The following is a 19149-nucleotide window of genomic DNA, read 5'->3' as shown; positions in this document are numbered from 1 at the left end:
TCACCTTCATGCTCTCCACCCAGCATTTCCAAGAATGGTATAAATAGAACCAACATGTCACAGATGATAGAGGGAAAATGTGTCTAGTTTTCCGACCTAATCTTTGCCTGGTTGGCTGGATACATGCACACAAACAGACATATTCATGTAAGTGCATCCCTCAGGAGGGCTACAAAAGTGCAGCAAACTTATCAGAGAGAAAACTCTGAGAGGCCAAAGCTCAACTGGAACTTAATCCAGCTACTGCCACAAAAAGTAACACAGAAAGTTTCACTCATATATATATATATTCACATCAAAAAGTGAGCCAAGGAGAATCTTGTTTCTTTGTTGGATGTGGGGTGAAACTTTGCATCAAATGGTGAAGAAAAGGCTGAGGTATTTTGTGTCTTCTTTGCTTCAGTCTTACATAGCCAGACCAGCTGTTCTCAGGGTGCTCAGCCCTCTTGAATACAGAGGCAGGGAACCAAATGAAGCCCCCATAATCCAAGGGGGAATAATCAGCAACTTGCTACAACACTTGGACCTGCACAAGTTTGTGCAACTGATGGGATCCACCCAAGGGTATCAAGGGAGCTCTTGCTCACTGAGCTGCTTTCCATAATTTACCAGCACTCCTGGATGTCTGAGATTGACAGCTGACTGGAGGTTGGCAAATATGACTCCCACCTACAAGAAGGGTTGGAAGGAGGGTTGTGGAGCAGCTCATCCTGAGTGCCACCACACAGCATGTACAGAACAATTCAGCAGGTGATGAGGCTCAGCCAACTTGGGTTCATGAAAGGCAAGTCCTACTCCCACAGCAGGAGCTCCTATGACTCGCTTAGTGGAAGAGGGAAAAGCTGTGTGTTCTGTCTTCCTGGACTTTATCAAAGCCTCTTACACCATTTCCCACAGCACTCTCCTAGAGAAACAGACAGCTCATGGCTTCATGTGTGCACTGTTTCTCACATTAAAAAAATGTCAGGATGCCCTGGCCCAGAGAGTGGTGGTGAATGGAGTTACATCCAGCTGGCACCAGTGGCGTTCCTCAGGGGTCAGAGCTGGGCACAGCACTGTTTAATTTCTTGATTAATCATCTGGATGAGGGATGGAGAGCCCCTTCTGTCACTTTGCAGGTGACACCAAGCTGAGTGGGAGTGTTGATGTGCTGGAGGGCAGGAAGGCTCTGCAGAGGGATCTGCACAGGCTGGATCATGGGCTGAGGCCAATGGTGGGAGGTTCAACAAGGCCCAGGGCTGGGTCCTGCCCTTGGCTCACAACAAGCCCAGGAGTGCCACAGGCTGGGGCAGAGGGGCTGGAAAGCTGCCCACAGGAAAAGGCCCTGGGGGTGCTGGTGACAGGGACTGACCAGGAGCCAGCAGTGCCCAGGTGGCCAAGAAGGCCAATGGCATCCTGGGCTGTAGCAGCAATGGTGTGGGCAGCAGGAGCAGGGCAGGGATTGTCCTCCTGTGCTGGGCACTGGTGAGGCCACATCTCAAATCCTGTGCTCTGTTCTGGGCCCCTCACTCCAAGAAAGACATTGAGGTGCTGGAGGGAGACCAGAGAAGGACAATGGAGCTGGTGAAGGGTCTGGTGCACAAGAGTTGTAATGAATGTCTGAAGAAGCTTCAGGGGTTGTTTAGCCTGGAGAAAAGGAGCTTCAGGCTAACACTATCACCTTCTACAACTGCCTGAAAGGAGGTTGTAACCAGGTGGGTATTTGCCTCTTCTCCCAGGTAACAAGCGACAGGACAAGAGGAAATGGCCTCAAGTTGTTCCAGGGAAAAAACCTCTTCACAGAAAAGGTGGTCAAGAACTGAACCAGGCTGCCCACGGAAGTGATTGAGTCACCATCCTTGGAGGTATTTAAAAGACGCATGTATGTGCTACTTAGGGGCCTGTTTTTGTGGTGGATTTGGCAGTTAATGGCTGGACTTTATGATCCTAAAAGTCTTTTCTAGCGAAATTTTTCTGATTCTATGACTCTAGAAGGACAAGGGAAAAGGTAAGAACCTTATTTAAGATGAACCAAAATTTATAACCAATGTTTTAGATGACTCACACACTCAGATGAAGTTCCCTGCATGATCAGTGGAACATAAAATTTTTCCAGAAGAAAATTATTAGTCTGCCTCATCACACTGTATCATCAGATATGCTCAGAGCATTTTTAGGTGTCAGTTACTCTGAAGTCCCAGAGGTTTTGTTGACATCAGTTCTATATTTAGTTTTATATTGGTGATTTTACCCACCTGTTCAGAAACAAACAAACAAACAAACAAACAAACAAAAAAATCTCAGATAAAGCCCATTGAACCTAATGTAATTTGGAGAGCTGTCAAATGTCCTTCCTCCCCCAGATCTGCCAGGCAAATATCTCTGTGATTAAAACAAAGAAAATAAATTAATCTCCACCTTCTTATTACAATACAAAGTGCGAGCAGCCAGGAAACATGGCGCAAAACCTGATGGTACACAGTGTCCTTAGATCACTTGGCCATTGTTTTCTCTCACAGCAGCACATGTTAATGATACAAAGAAGTTTAACATTTTTTGGCTTTGGCTTTTCATGTCACAACCATAATAAATGTGCATATTATTGTTTGTATTGCCATATCCTTCAGATGCACCGCCAATTTCTAGAGCCTGCTCATGCACAGCCAAGGACAGGACTTTGCCCACAAACAGGCTGACTGAATTAAATTAGGCAGAAACGTTGCCACACTGATTCATCTGTGAAGTAGTGTGTCACAGTGCAGAATGTTTGTGTTGTAAAAAAAAAAAAAAAGTTGTGTGGGTCAAATCTGCTGCAGGAAGACCAAAGTTTTTTTGTTTTTCACTTACAAAGTTAATTCTGCTTCAAAAGGCCTTTGTCTTATTATGGACCTAAGAAATCCTTAGTTGTGTTTATTTTAAAAAATCAAAACCACAAAACGATAAAATGGTCAATAGAATGTTTAATCCAGAAGAACATCAAGAAATAAGCAGATTTATGGTTTCTTTTGCTTATTTTAAGGAATTTGGGCCACAGAGAAGAAAACTGAATATGATGAAGAACGAAGAAACAAGTTTTAATGTGGACAACACCCAAGCCTCTCCCTTCTCCCGCTGCCTGCAGCCACTCAACCCTGTCACAAAGCCACACAGAACAACTCCATTTGATGAAGAATTCAGAACACACCTCTCACATTTCCGCTATGGTCCTCCTCCTCCTCCTCTTGAAAACATGGAAACCTTACAGGGGTCCTTGGAAGGAGGGTCTCGCAAACGCAAGAGCATGCCAACCAAAGTGCCCCCTCCCATCACCCTTGAGGATTCCTCATCATCACCAGACAGATCTGAAGATCACAACGACATAGGCTCTTCCACTCTCCCCTTGGTGTTCCAACAGCCAGCTCAGCCCAAGTACAGTTCCCAGATGATTGACCTCTGCAACTTCGGTTTTCAATTCTACAGGACTCTGGAGCATTTTGGAGCCAAGCCCATTAAGCAAGAACCAGTGAAGCCCAATGTGGCATGGCCCAGTAGCCCAGCATTCATGCAGGCTCCTTACCCTTACTATCCTAAAGTCCATCCTGGCTTAATGTTTCCTTTCATTGTTCCACCAAACCTTCATTTCAGGAACCCTTTCCAAATGAAAAGACCTCCAGAGCCACCCTTCAGGAGGGCTGAAGTAAGAGAAAGTGGTGAGAACAAACAGAAAGTGGAAAGGGTAGATGTCAACCTTCAGATAGATGACAGCTACTATGTTGATGTGGGGGGTGAACAGAAACGCTGGCAGTGCCCCATGTGTGAGAAGTCCTACACATCCAAGTACAACTTGGTCACCCACATCTTGGGGCACAGTGGCATTAAGCCACATGCTTGCACCAGGTGTGGCAAGCTTTTCAAGCAGCTGAGCCACTTGCACACGCACATGCTGACACACCAGGGGACCCGGCCACACAAGTGCCAGGTGTGCCACAAGGCTTTCACCCAAACCAGCCACCTTAAGAGGCACATGATGCAGCACAGTGACATCAAACCTTACAACTGCAGGATCTGTGGCAGGGGCTTTGCCTACCCCAGTGAGCTGAAAGCACATGAGTCTAAGCATGAGAGTGGACGGGAGAACATTTGTGTGGAGTGTGGTCTGGACTTTCCAACTCTGGCCCAGCTGAAGAGACACCTGACCACCCACCGTGGCCCTATACAGTACAACTGCACTGAGTGTGATAAGACCTTCCAGTACCCAAGCCAGCTGCAAAACCACATGATGAAGCACAAAGACATCCGTCCCTACATCTGCACTGAGTGTGGCATGGAGTTTGTGCAGCCCCACCACCTGAAGCAGCACTCCCTGACTCACAAGGTAAGCCAGCTCTCACCTTGCATCTGAAGTTAGTGTGATGATTATCCAGGCTACTGAAGATCAATATAGGTAGCTCCTCAAAAATGTGCCTCTTGCCAGCTGCAGAAACCCCAGCATTGGTGGCAGTTGAGTCAGCCAGATGTCTTTGTCAGCCTTAAGAAAGTACATGGAAACTCAACTTTGTTATAAGCAGGAATTCAATTAAACCCCCATATCACTTTCCCAAACTGGATTCATATCTCTTTGATGTAATTTTTTTTTTTTTTAATGTCCTTCTGTAAAATTTTGCAGAGGTGTATAATCACTCCCTAATCCCAAAATTTTAAAAGATTTTTTTTATTGAAAGCCAGTTCTGATACTTTGTTCTCATAATTGGGAAGTACATGGGTTTGCAGTGGACTGCAGGGAAAAAAAAAAAAAAAAAAAAGAAAAAAAAAAAAAAAAGTGTGTCATTACACATCAGATTTTGAAGAATCATTATAACGAGACATTTAAAAAACAAAATAACCCTAAGAAAAATTCCCCTTTGTGCGTATGTTATCCAGAACACCAGTTAATAGAAATGAACAAGCAAGATCATAATCACAGCCAATTCATATCAAGTGTCAGTCTTGTCACTGCTGACAGTGGTGACAGCAGGGTCAGCTTAGGGTAGGAGAAAGCTTTGGAACATTTCCGAAATGATTGTTTCAAAAATAGGAACAATATAATTGTTCTATTCAAGAAGCTCTGAAATTCACTAGTCACTTTTGCAAAAATAATAAAGCAAGTCAAAACCTTTCACTTCAAAAAAAGTTTGCTCCCAGATTTGCATATTTTTACCTTAAGATTTGAATTTTGCCTTTTACCTTAAAAACACTAAAAATACAGAAAACAACAGCACTTGAGTGTTATAGTTACATATTCTTTGAAACCCAGACAACCTCTACTTCCACATTTGCTTTTTCTTTTCTGCTTCATGCTTATAATTTATGTTCTCTCTGGAGATTCCCTGGTCTTTGGACTTACCATGCAAGATTCCACTAATTGAACACTTGGTAGGTTCTTTTTGTCAGAAGGGAATGAAATGCCCCTGGGCCCTTAGAGAGCTTCTGCTTCTTTGTCCACAGCCGCAGGTGAATTCAGCTCTGAATATAATTTACAGTACTTAGCAAGTAAAAGCAGCCTCCTATCAGATGAGCAGACACTTGGAACTGCTGGTGATGTTCAGTTTTAGCTTTGTAATTGACTGTGAAAACCACTGACAGTCATTTCACATCTTTTCTATAGAAGGCCTGTGGAAGGAGTAATTGCTCTCAGCACCTCACGAGTAAATCCTTATTACCTTCAGCAAGTTAAACTCTTAAGCTGTTTAGTAGCAAATTCTTTGATTTCCATAGTATCTAAATCAGTGTTTGAGAAGCTGACAGACCACACTGGTGGTCAAGAATATTGAATTATGCAGTAGTAAATTGAGTGGATAGCATAAAAAGTGATAGAAACCCTCTGTAAACCTCATATAAAATGAAATCACTCCACTACAGTTACTGAAAATCCCAGTAAGAATAAACATGTTTTTCTCTCTGCAATAAATGTAAGATGTATAATCTTATTTGGTGATACTGCTCGACTACTCTTTGTTACTTTAATTATTTTCCATAACTTTCTTCAAAATAGGTCTGTTCCTTTTCCATAATCCAGTCACATTCAATTATAAAGGGCAGGCACTACTTTAGTCTTTTAACTTGTGGGCTTTTATTCTAGGTTGGTAATTGTATACATTTGATCAATACTTTACTTAAGCAGCAGAGCAGGAGAGGGAAGCTCTGACACTGATTATGTCTGATTGATTTGTAAACAGACTTCATTATTTCATTAAGCTTACATTTTGTTTTACTTCTCTGCTTCTCAGAAGCTTTTAAGAATTTGTCAGGAGAAAATACATAGGTACTTTGAAAAATGTAAAAAGTGAAATAATTTATGTTCGACTTTGCTAATGCAGAATGAATATTTCATAAGTTGCTGTACCGATGATTAAATTGCCTAGAAAATTTTCCACCTACATAATTTTTCTTTTCTTTCAGGGTGTGAAAGAACACAAATGTGGAATCTGTGGCAGGGAATTTACCCTGCTGGCCAACATGAAGCGACACGTCCTGATCCACACCAATATCAGAGCCTATCAATGCCATCTGTGCTTCAAGAGCTTTGTGCAAAAGCAGACTCTCAAGGCCCACATGATTGTCCATTCTGATGTCAAACCCTTTAAATGCAAGGTAAGTGCCTTTGGTAGCAGAGGCAGTAGCATACAATATATTTCTCTGATATTATCATCTTATGATAGAATTAGAAAAACAAAACTTGCTAACATATACTGCTGTTGCATTCAAAAATTAGCATGAAACACTCTGATCTTCTTTCTTTATCCAGGTTTTGCTTATGTAGCACAAAATGATGGAGGTAAAAACCTGTGATTTACTCCCTTTCCTTTCAATTTAATTCATCCTCACATAGTTTTGGGTTTTTTTTTCCTTGTGATTGTTTAAGTGGCACAGACATTTTAGGACAATAAACACATCTGACATTTGCTCAGTACAACCATCCAAACAGAAGTTTAAGTGCTTAATAGCTTGAAACACCAACAAAAAGCATAAATCAAGCCATGCACCCTGCAGAGGATCATGGAAAAGCAGCAGCCACAACTTCACACAGTGATGCTCTGCAACAGTTCAAGAAAGAAGTCAGAAAAACCCAGAGCAAAATAAAACTACAGAAGGAATTTGAATGGGCCAAATGTGATTACCAGGCTGAAATTCAGGGCAGGATATCAGCATGCTAACACAAAAGAGCCTCTGAGACCACCTGGCCTTTCTGCAATCCTGTGCAAATTCCAATTTGCTGTTTTCCCCCAGCACTGGAGGCTGACATTGCCTTTCCATCCTCTCTTCTCCTCCCTTCCCACAAACCTTTAAGACTTTATTGACCATGTTTACTTCTACTATATTCCTTATGAATTATTCATATCTATATTCTTACTCAGCATTGGATACTACATCTGCCTATCTGATTCATTACCGTAATCACACCTTGTGAAGTCAAAGGTTGTAGATTTTTTTTCCCCACTTTAATTTGTTCTAAGATTGCTGTACATACAGAGTGGAGCATATTACCCAGCTTATGCATAAGTAACTGAAGACTGATTTGGAAGCAATTTCTAGAATTCTTCAGTCCTACATCTTTATGGTATTGAATATTTTCTTAAAAGGAACATTTCATGAAAAAGCAGAGATGGATGAAAAATTTTAAAAGTAATTATTTTGTCTTCAAAAAAAAAAGTAGACTGTCAAAATGTCATAGGAATATATGATATTCAGTGCTAGTTTTAATAAGAAAATGTCAAAATTCAGCTTTCTAGCTTCATCATTTTGCTTTGTCAACTTCAAAAAATTTTACCTTGAAAAACTAGCAGTGAAGTTTTCCAACTTCAGTGTTTTGTTTTATTTTATGTCTTATGAGAATAGTATTTTGTCTAGTAGTGCTTACACTGTTCCATGTTGATAAAAAAAAATATTTTACTGAAATTCTTAGAGTGTAACCTGTCAGGTCTGGTGGAGGTTTTCATTCTTTGAGAACATCTGCAAATCTGCCTTTTTGTTCCCACTTGGATGAAGTCCTCCTCTGACTCCTCAAACTTCAGGAAAGAAACTCAGTTTTTGGATCAGATTTTGTGGGTGCAGTGCGTGGATCCCCACGACTTTTTTGGGTACGTGCAGATTAGCTGGAGGGTTGTGTTCAGCTCAGTGTTTGATCATGACAGACTATTGAAACTTGGAGAGGGCAATAGTTGGAACTGGGAAAGAGACTATCACCAGTATGTTTTCCAGACAGTAACAAAAGCTCTACAGGAACACCTGTTTTTCTTATTTTTTTACTTTTCTGTCCCCACCCAGTGTTCCTATGAAGAAAGAAACAAGTGAGCACAGTGAATCTGTTTCTCACATGGCTGAGGGGGTATGAAATCAACATCAGAGCCCCCTGACAGTGAAGACTGCAACAATAAGCAGAGGCAGAATCAGGAATTGCCTTTTTGCATTAGGAACATCCTGACATTACCTCTCTGACAGAGCCCTCAAAGACACTTGAAAGCAAATATTCCTGGCTGGTACTTGCAGGGTTAAGGCAATGACCAGATAGCAGCCTTTTGGCACCAAGCTCCTCCTCAGCAGAAGGAAGGATATAGCTGTATGAACAGCCTGCTTAACAATGGCTCACATGTCCCCGGGGAACTGCCTGCAAATAGATTTCATCTTGCTTTCTCTTGTACTTTTCAAAGCTTCCTGTTTTCTCACGGTCCTTTTGGACAGTTTACAGTCATTCTCCCTCTCCTTCTTTCTTTGAGGAAAGGAACACCCTTCTTCTGAAGAAAAAAAAAAAAAAAAAGAAGAAGAATGCAAGGGAAAGAGAGCACAGCAGTAGCCTTTATACTTCACCACATGCAATGGTTTTCTTTACCTTTTTCTCACAGCAAAAGAAAACATGAGCTTTCCTATGTGTCTAATCACAGCTAAGCACATACTATCAAAAGTGAGGGAGCAGCAGATTGTTGTCCCTTCTGTTTCCTCATCCAGTTCAGCCTGGATCTCTGATTTTCCTCTGAGGAGTGAACTTGTCTGTAGCATTTAAAGGCCTGAGCCCACGTTGTCTTGTTTATTTCTGTATAAGAAAAAAACACCTGAAGGGGTGTGAAGGTATTCCACCAACTAGTGCAACAGTTTTAATTCTGATTTGTAGAGAAAGGCTCCATAAAATTTATTGTTGCTTTTAGTGCTGAAGTAATCAATGTTTCAGACCTCCAATAAAGGATGCAATGGATTTTTCTTCAGCCCAGACAAATACCTGTAACAGGTGTTTTGAACACCACCTCTTCCCCCATCTAAAAATGTGTGTTTTAAACAGGAGTCAAAATCAAAGAAAATGTATGACAGAAGTACTTTGAGAAGAAATAGCTGACAAATCCAGAAGGATGATACTTCAAGTGCTGGCATAGTAGGGTTGAACTGATGTAGACTTTTCTAGCAAACAATACTGAAGTCCATTTCATCAGCCAGTGCAACAAAGTCTGTTCAGCAGACTTGCAGCTGAGGTGTTCTCTTCAGGACCTTAATTTTATTTTGTCTAAAGTAGACAGCCTAACAGAAAGTCTACGGGTAAACCATGTTGTTCCTGATATCACAAGTGCTTTTGGATAAACTTCGCATCTCCTTGAGTGCTGTGGTGCACTCTGATGGGTTCTGCTGGAGCTCTTCCCATCTGGAACTGTCCCAGGGTCATCTTTCTGATGACCCTTTCTGACACTCTGCTCATCAGTGCCCACAAGGCTGTCGTGTCAGAGAGAAAGAAAATCTTGTACAATTTTCTAATTTGATCTGCAGACTCAGGCTCTTCATTGAGCATTAGCTGTGCACTCCAGCTAGATTTTATTTGCTGTCTTCCAGCATATAAGTGAGAAAGCTGCATCATTTTACATCTGGATCATAGATATTCATCTGAAATGTGTCTTGTGTCTTTTTTAAATGACCAGTGAAACAGAGATTGTGCCACAGAGACCAACCATTCTGAAAAACAATTTTCCTCTCTGCATTTCTTTAATTTTCCTGCCACACCTCTGCACTCTAGTACCATTTCCTCATGTCCCCAGAGGAGATTGCAGGACAAGAACACATTACACATCTCTAAGATATGCCTGACTCTGGGAAGTGGAAAACCTGTCACAGACACAGACCTTTTATGCTGTAAGGAACTATCCTTTACCAGCTCCCCATCTTTTCAATATAAAGAAAGAGAAACAAATATTGTCTTGACAGAAAGCAAATAAATGCTCCTCCTAAATCAATTTTAGTACTCAAGACCTTATAAAGATAAGGGTTTGCATGCAACACTGAAGCCACTCATCTACTCAACATGATTTTCCTTGGTTACCAGTTCAGACAGAGAAGACCTAGCTATAGTTCTGGTGATAAAAAAAAAAAAAAAAAAAAAGCAAGTTCTGAAAGCAAGTTCTGGTGATAACATTTGTCAGCCACAATACCAGCAGATAAGCAGAAGCCTTCAGCAAGGAGCTGTTAGAGAGATATTATTGTTGACATTCTTGTAGGAGGAGTAATCTTCACATGTTACAGGTGGTTCCAGCAGCTGCTGAGATACATCCAGCTGCTGTTACTGCTATTACTCCTTGCAAGTTTTCTGTGCTCATTTCTACTCTCAGCAGTGGACAAGAGTCTGTTTCCTCCCAGCACTTCTGAGCTATTTTGTGGTTGCAGCATTTCTCTGAGTGTAAATAATCCCGCATATTAACTTTGTTTGGATGTGAAGAAGACAGTATTCTTTCTGTATGGACGACCCTTGGAAACAGCTACCTTACTTTTAAAAATTAATTATTCACTTTCAGTGGCTATTCTTTTTTTCCACCCACTGTCTTGTCTAACACTTTGTTGACAAATTTGTTTGCTAAAATCACAGACAGAAAACCACAAAAGAGTACATATTCTGCTGAAGCAAATTATTTTTTGAAAAGCAAGTGAATGTTTTCAGACATTTTCTTTTTGCAGCAGTAACTCAGCCCTAGTTTTTATTTTAAAACAGTACACCGGGTAATTTTGTATTAATGAACTGATTCAATTTTCCCTCAAGAGATGACTTAAAACACAAAGCATACTGTACTGTTTCCCCAAGGATCCTTTCACTATCTAGATTTAATCCAGATATTCCAGGTGATGACTTTCTGAATTTACATCTACAAGTTCTGTATCAGTTCTCCTGTAATACCCAAATAAATAAAATTGTAATTCAGATGATACAAAAAAAATATCTGGTGGAGTCTTAATAATTTCTATTTAGTAATTGTCTGCCAGATGGTTACCCTGTTAGATAAATGTTTCAGTTACTCAGAAGTGGTCTCTGGTTCATATAGTAATAAAAATAATTAAAAAAAATAAAATCCAATGGTAAGACAAGACAGGGAAAAAATGTAGAAAGAAAACACAGAAGTTTGCAGAGGATGGAAATAGCCACTTGAATGTGAATAAAATAATAAATCCTGATGAGGAAAGACCAGAAGACAAGTAAGTCTGGATGCCTATAATAGTGATGCCAAACTCTCATATCTTAATACAAAAGAGTCCAGACTACAAAAGGACCCATCTAAATAAACAAAAATGAATAAAACCCACCCTTATTGTTCCATCAAGGAGAAAACTGTACCATCAATGGCTTGAGCTGACAGGAACATACTTCAGGGAAAGCTGAGTCATTCTTGCAGCCTCATGACTGTTTAAATTGCAGCTTATTCACCAGAGACCCTGAAACACAGGAGCTGATAAACAAATGATGAAAGAATCAGTGGGAAAAAAGGGTGAGCAAGAAACAGAAAAACAAGGAATTGCTTTTTCTAACTTTAAGCAAAAAGTGCAGCCATTTCATTTCCATTTGAAGAGAAGTAATATTTTGCTTGACTGTTTCACAGAAACCCATAATTGGTTTTATTTTATAATTCCATTTCTGCTTGCCATTGTTCTTGATTAAAGGATAGATGTATAAACTACAAATGGAATGGTTCACCAGGGCAGAAACTTGTATTTTGAATCTCATTCAAGTTAAGAGCTTTCCAGATTACTAAAGTCTTTCCCCTCCTTACAACAACATTGACTGCTTTTGGGGAATCCTTGACTATGTATGCTGATCACCAATACTAAAAAAAAATGTCAGCACTTCAGAATGCCTTAAATACACAACCATATATTTTTGACTGTAGGATTTTTGCCTGGAACTTTGAAAAGCATATTGCAGCCAAAATTTGACAGGGTTTAAGTTGAAAAGTGTAGGTCCTATTTCCTTTAGAAATGTTTTCCTTGAAAATACTGCTTCAAAGTAATAATTTTCATTTTTTACTGTTTTTACAGCTGTGTGGAAAGGAGTTTAACAGAATGCACAATTTAATGGGACACATGCACTTGCACTCAGACAGTAAACCATTTAAGTGCCTCTACTGTCCCAGCAAATTCACCTTGAAAGGGAACCTCACCAGGCACATGAAGGTCAAACATGGGGTCATGGAAAGAGGATTTCATTCTCAAGGTAATCCTTTTCAGCAAGATTATTCTGTGTGAGATCTGAATATGTGTATCAGTAAACACAAACGGGCTTTGTACTACAGATCCACAAACCTGTGCCATAGATCCAATGTTATTGCAAGAGATAGAAGCCTGTGAAGCTGTTATTAGCTGTATTACTAGTGTTATTACTGTATTAATAGCATTATATATCAGTGTTACATGTCCTAAATAAATCATAAATTAATCCTAAATTGTCAGAAAAAGAAAATCTGGAACACTTATGGTCCTTTCTCACTGCCTATTGGATCCCAGTCTGGAACAGGGGTAAAATCCTCAGTGGGCCTCCATCCAGGAGCTGTGGTCATTCTGTATTATATTGGCACAGCTGGTGTCAGATGAAGGCCACAGGCTCAAGATCCCATTTACAAGGAAGTACATGAACAGGAGGAGATACTCCCCAAAGTATAAATCTCACAGTATAAGGATTTTTTAACTACCTAGGCCACCCTGCAAAACATTTCCTGTCTGCCACCCACCACATTTACATCCTGAAGTCATCCTCATGTACACAGATCAATGCTATCTAAAGAAGTGGGGGAATTAGGGAGATTTTTTTTTTGAGGGCTTGGTTATCCAAGACATGTTTTTTAAGATTTAGCAAATAAATGACTCTTTAATAGGCAAGATTTCTTGACGTTCCTCATATTCAAGCCTTAGGGCAGCTTAGCACATATATAAAACACTTACCCTAATGACATCTGTTATAAAATTTATGAAGATCCTAATGGGAAATGAAATAAGTGTTTTTTTCTGTAAATCTCTGCTGTAGCATCATGCTAATTAGACAATTGCACGTAGCTGGAGATTGCCTAAGAGCTTTTCATTGTACAGAGATTCTGCAGCCCTTGAGGCTTATCAGATATGAGAAAATTTGTGAGGCCTCGTACCTGTTTATGAATACTTTTAACAAATTTACCTTGTTTCAAAATAACATCTGCTATCGAGTGAGACTGCACTGATCCTTCAGGAACAGGATTCAGTTACTGAGTAAATAAAAAACAAAGTAAAATAATAATGATAATAATAATAATAATGATAATAATAATAATGATAATGATAATAATTAAAAAAAAACAAAAAACAAACAAACAAACAAAAAAAAGAAAACAAAAGCAAGCAAAATAGTGACTTCCATTGATATTTGCTACTGGGTGAAATCCTCACCTTGTATTGTCATCAGTCTTTAATGAAGCTGGCCTGTGCCTGCAGTATCTGAATTATTTTAAATATATCCCAATGATGTTTGGAGCATATTTGAATCCACAGATGCCTCTTGGATAATCTGTATTTCCAGCAAGAGGGAAGACACTGATAAATACTAAGACAAACCAGATTCAGGATTAGATGGATATTAATATATACTGTTCAAAATCATCATTTGTTTATAATGATTTCCTCAAGCTGAAGCACTATCTAGTGCACAGAACTTTTCAGGTGATTGTTTCTCAATCAACTGAAGTTGATTGAATCAACTGAGTTGACTCCTCAATCAAATGAACTCAAGTAGATCAAAGGCAAAAAATTAAGGAGAGTCATAGACTGCTGAGACTGTTTGTCTTTTAGTATTTGAAGCATTAACTTTGAACCACAGTGTCCATAGAACAAATACATTGCTATGTTTTTAGTCTCTTCCACCCCTCTGAAAAATAAGATACAAAGCCTGGGACTTGGATTATGGACTGTGATGCTATAGATCCAAGTTTTCTTTTAAAAAAGGAATAGGAAGGAGGAAGTGAGTAGGTTGATTGGCTAAATTCAGTTTACAAAATGCCAGACCATTTCACTTTTCTTCCCAGCTGCATCATCCAGGGTCTAGCTGTATAAAACATTGTTTTCTGTGTCCTAATCTGGTTGTGAAGTGTATACAACAGCCCTCCTTTTTGCAGCATCTTGAAGGAGATGCCATGAGATATAAACAGTGAAAGAGTTGGAGATATCTGGATGGAAGACAAAAACAAAACATGAAATACAAAGACACCTCAGATTCTGTTTTTTAGCCATATATCAATTAGTAAAATTTCCCACGTATAATTTTTTTCCCTTTTCTCCTCCCCTCAAACCACTACAAGGTTTTGGAAGAGGAAGGATTGCTCTGTCCCAGACAAACGTCTTGAGAAGCTTGGAACAGGAGGAGCCATTTGATCTTTCCCAGAAAAGCCAAGGGAAGGGAATCTCCTTTCACTCTGATGGTGAGAGTGCCAAGGGAAGCTCATGCCAGGAGGAAGAGGAAGACAACTGCTACGAGGCAGAGAGGTACAGCCCTGCCACCTACCACCATGATGACAACAAGCTGTACATGGCTCAAGACCTCTCTGGCAAGCCTGAGTGCACAATCAAGGACTTCAGAGAGTCCTACTGCAATGAGAAGGAAGAGGTGTTAAGTGAGGGAGGACTGGGGAAGAGGATAGGAAATGCAGACAAAGAGGAGAGACGTGGAGAGGGAGAGCTTGCAAACAACAAAGAACATCTCAGCTTTAGGTCCTTTGAAAAGGCCAGACTCGGTCACTCTCTCTCTGATTACTTGTATTTCAAGCACAGGAACAAGAGTTTGAAAGAATTGCTGGAAAGAAAGATGGAAAAGCAAACGATGCTCATAGGCATTTAAAATGGACATTTTGAAACAGCTGGAAAATGGTGACTGGATAGATTTTAACACGAATTGTAAGCTACTAAAGCCTGGAAGTCTGTAGAAGTATTTAGAAATAAATAAGCCAAATTATTAAAAATAATATAGAGTAAAACACATACATTACAAGAATAAAGCAGCTCAAGGTCACCAAGAAATGCAATAGATATTGAAAAGTAACAGTTTTATATTTATCCATTTAATGTATAACAGACAATGGGTTGGGTACAGAAGTTTACTTCCTATTATATGGGGATAGATACTTACATGCAATTTTCTACTTAGCAGAAAGCAACATACTTCTAGCATCTGATTTATTATCTGACTAAATATATATGAACATTTCTAACCATAGGTCTCAAAAATATCTGAAAATACAAAGTATTTCACATTATAAACCAGAGTACTATTAAATATGGCACGCATGAAAATGCTGTCAACATTCAGAACTAACACAGTCCAAATACTTTGATTTACTGAAGTGACTCTTAGTTCCATTATTTACAATGAGAAGGGGAAACAAATTAATAAGAAATACTAATGTCTTGGGAGGCAGGGCAGTTCTGTAAGGCTTTGAAAGGACTGGAATTTATTACAGGCACAAGGAATGTTCATGCTTTGGGGTGTTTCAGCCAGCATGGGAATATTCAGAAATTCCTGAAGTGAAAAAGCATAGATTGTGTGGACATTTTTTTTCTACTGCTGCTTAGACCAGTACATTTACTGGGCAGAATCAGCATGCAGCATTCACAAACCTGCCATAATCACACAAAACACAGTGTGAGTCATTTAATTGAAAAAATTATGCAGCTTTGCCATGTATCTCATCAGTTTATCATGACTAGTAAGGATAATTTTGAAATACAGAGATCTGAACATTTTTTTTTTCAGAAGGTAAAAATCACCCTCATGGAACAAGCAATGCCTCACAGAGGAAAAACTTTCCTCATTTTGGGGTCAGAAATCTTCTCTTATTAAACTTGAGCAGTAAGCTGCAGGCCTTTCAGACAAATTTCACTTGTGCTGTCAAACTCAGCTTTTTCATCCTCTGATTTCCCATACAATTATAAGTTTATAGCAAACATGAAAAAACCATATACCATTAAACTTTTAATTGCATGAACACTCTGAACAGCATATTAGTTCCTGCATCTTCGAGAAAGACAAAAACCAGCCCTGCACCATCCTGTTGCTCACATGGAAAGAAAAATTAAATTAATAATAAAATCTGTCCTATGTCCTTCAGACATCCCAGCTCAAAACATTAAAATCCATATATATGGTACATCTCTTCCAAATACTACTACCTGCTTCACTTACCTGCCAAATTCTTGATTTGAAATGCATTGCAATCATGCTCTCTTATATGGCAAGTTATAATCAAAATATAGTCATCCACTTATGGCTTGCTAAGGCAAGTCATGTAGCTGTAGCTCTCTGTCCCTGTAAGAAAAGACACACCTTGCAAATTAATGACTTGCCAGTTGATCAGTATTCACAGGGCAAAGCCCTTATTCCTAATATAAAACTGGATTTGTGTAGTCCAAGGCTGCAGGCAGTGTTTTCCTTTTTCAGGGCTCAAATGTGGCAAAAAGTTGTCGATAAAAGAAAGAGTCACACTCAGGTGATTCTCCAAATTAACTTTATGTACGATGTGCATATTTTTAAAAACAAAAAATTTTGTGCCAAATTGAACTGGACGATAGGTCACTTTAAACCTAGAATTTAAAAAGTCTTTGAAAGTGAAGTATATTTGAGAGGTACAAAGCCACGTTTCTTCAGGGATGAACTGTTCCATCATAAACATTTCTCTTCCTTGCTTTAGCTGTAACACAATGCCTATTGAAAAAGGAGACATTTTTCTTTCAAGGAAGACATTGTGGTCAAGCAAAAAAATTAGAAAATTTTTAGAATAATGAGTGAAACTGTATTCTTTCTTAGACTATGAGGGAAATGATCAGGTATAAATTCAGTGTGGTCTAGTAGGTGGTCCTTCAGAAATGGAAGCAACTCCTTCAGTTAATGTTTTGGCCCTAGTTTGTCTCTGCCAGACAAAAGCTCTCATTTGAACAGGGATACAGCCAAGAGCTGGGAGTCACTAACTCTTGGAATTATCTCCCTCTTGGTGGTGTAGTTTCCAGCTGTGTTCGGTTCAAGATCAGTCCACTCCACCTTTCCAGGTATATTAGTTCCTATGATAAGAAAAACAAGAAAGCAATCAGGAATCTCTTTGCAATTTCTAGAAACGTGATCATGCAGGTGACTGGAATTTAGAAGTCCTTCACTTGTGTGGTTTGTAAAGCAGGAAGGCACACAGCCCTTGCAAAGTCTTGTCTGTTGATTGGAGAGTGATGTGGCACAGCTAGACAATCCTTGTCAAGAAAGAAATAAAGTATTACATATCCATTGCAGTCCGGACAAATGGAGCAAAGGAGATATTTTCAGCAGAGTTCAGCTTCCAGCATTGACATCAAAGGATGTTTTCTACCTGGGCTTCAGCAAACCTTTGGTGCTATCTCCCATGGCATTCTCCTGGAGAATCTGGCAGCTCATGGCTTGGGCAGATGAACCCTTCACTTGAGTACAAATCCGTCTGCATGGCTGGAGACAGAGAGTGGTGGTGAATGGAGTTAACTGCAGTCAGCAGACAGTCACCAATGGGGTCAGAACTGGGCACAGCCCTGTTTAATATCTTAATTAATCATCTGGATGAAGGGATGGAGAGCCCTTTGGCTGATGGAGAGTCACTTTGGAGGGACTGGGTGGGAGTGTTGCTGTGCTGGAGGGCAGGAAGGCTCTGCAGAGGGATCTGCACAGGCTGGATCATGGGCTGAGGCCAATGGTGGGAGGCTCAACAAGGCCCAGGGCTGGGTCCTGCCCTTGGCTCACAACAAGCCCAGGAGTGCCACAGGCTGGGGCAGAGGGGCTGGAAAGCTGCCCACAGGAAAAGGCCCTGGGGGTGCTGGTGACAGGGACTGAACAGGAGCCAGCAGTGCCCAGGTGGCCAAGAAGGCCAATGGCATCCTGGGCTGTAGCAGCAATGGTGTGGGCAGCAGGAGCAGGGCAGGGATTGTCCCCCTGTGCTGGGCACTGGTGAGGCTGCACCTCAAATCCTGTGTTCAATTTTGGGTCCTTCACTCCAAGAAAGACATTGAGGTGCTGGAGCATGTCCAGACAAGGGTAACTAGCCAGACAACATCCCTGGAGGTGTTCAAGAAAGGACTGGATGTGGCACTTAGTCTAGTTGACCAGGTGGTGATTGGTCAAAGGTTGGACTTAATGATTTTAGAGGCATTTTCTTACCTAAATGTTCCTGTGATTACGTGATTCCGCAGCTGCAAAAACTATGTCCACTGGAAGCATGCAGTCCAGAGTTTCCTTTCTGAGAGGATGTGCCAGGTGTGTCCTTAGGAAAGGAAATCACTGCAGACAGTTCTGGGTTGTCTAAATGGTTAATCCAGTCAATTTACCCACTTCTACAGCTGCAGTTCTCACTGGAGCAGAAGCACCTGACAGATACACACAGATGGAAAAGAGTCCAAGAATGGGAATACTATTTGCAAGTCATTCATATTGTGAACCCCTTCTCATCACATTTTTCTAGAAAGCAGAAAATTTCTTTGCAATGAGACTTTGAGATTCCTCCCTGTCACAAAGTCACACTAAGCTAATTCTCAGACACACAAGTCTAATCCATGTTAGAATAGTAAAAGAACTCATTCAAAACTGTAAATTATCAATAAGAGAAATTACAAACAAAATTGTTGCTGAGATAAGAAGACAGTGCTAAGTGACCCAAGCAAAGTGATTAGACTGTAGAACATATTGCAAATGGGTCTAAGACACTTGTTACAAAGAGGCCTCAAGGGACAAATTAAAAGTGAAATAACAGCCTTCATTGTGAAGCACCTTGCTTTTCAAACATAAGTTATTTTCACACTATTTACATTGGCACCGCTTTGGGAACAGACAGTAACAGCCTTTGCTTTTTAATAGCTTTGAAAATGCTTTATAGATATTTGCTCTCATAATGAAGCTAT

At 40.1% G+C, this 19149-nt stretch overlaps 1 protein-coding gene across 4 annotated transcripts in view; it reads left to right on the top strand.

Annotated features, from left to right (window-relative positions):
- Window positions 1–17377, top strand: part of ZNF366 (zinc finger protein 366) — a 33505-nt gene extending 16128 nt beyond the window's left edge. For all 4 annotated transcript variants that reach the window (XM_083883633.1, XM_083883634.1, XM_083883636.1 and 1 more), the window contains 5 exons: window positions 1719–1844; window positions 2999–4333; window positions 6397–6588; window positions 12271–12445; window positions 14553–17377. In XM_083883633.1, the coding sequence (XP_083739759.1) occupies window positions 3029–4333; window positions 6397–6588; window positions 12271–12445; window positions 14553–15088 (2208 nt within the window). In that variant the 5' untranslated portion in view covers window positions 1719–1844; window positions 2999–3028 and the 3' untranslated portion in view covers window positions 15089–17377. The remainder of the gene's footprint in view (window positions 1–1718; window positions 1845–2998; window positions 4334–6396; window positions 6589–12270; window positions 12446–14552) is intronic.
- Window positions 17378–19149: the final 1772 nt, after the last annotated feature.

Source organism: Zosterops lateralis (genome assembly GCF_965231275.1).
Source record: "Zosterops lateralis genome assembly, chromosome: Z".
In the NCBI taxonomy this organism is placed as follows: Eukaryota; Metazoa; Chordata; class Aves; order Passeriformes; family Zosteropidae; genus Zosterops; species Zosterops lateralis.
Note: the sequence above shows the minus strand (reverse complement) of the source record. Positions and strands in the feature narration are given on the sequence as shown.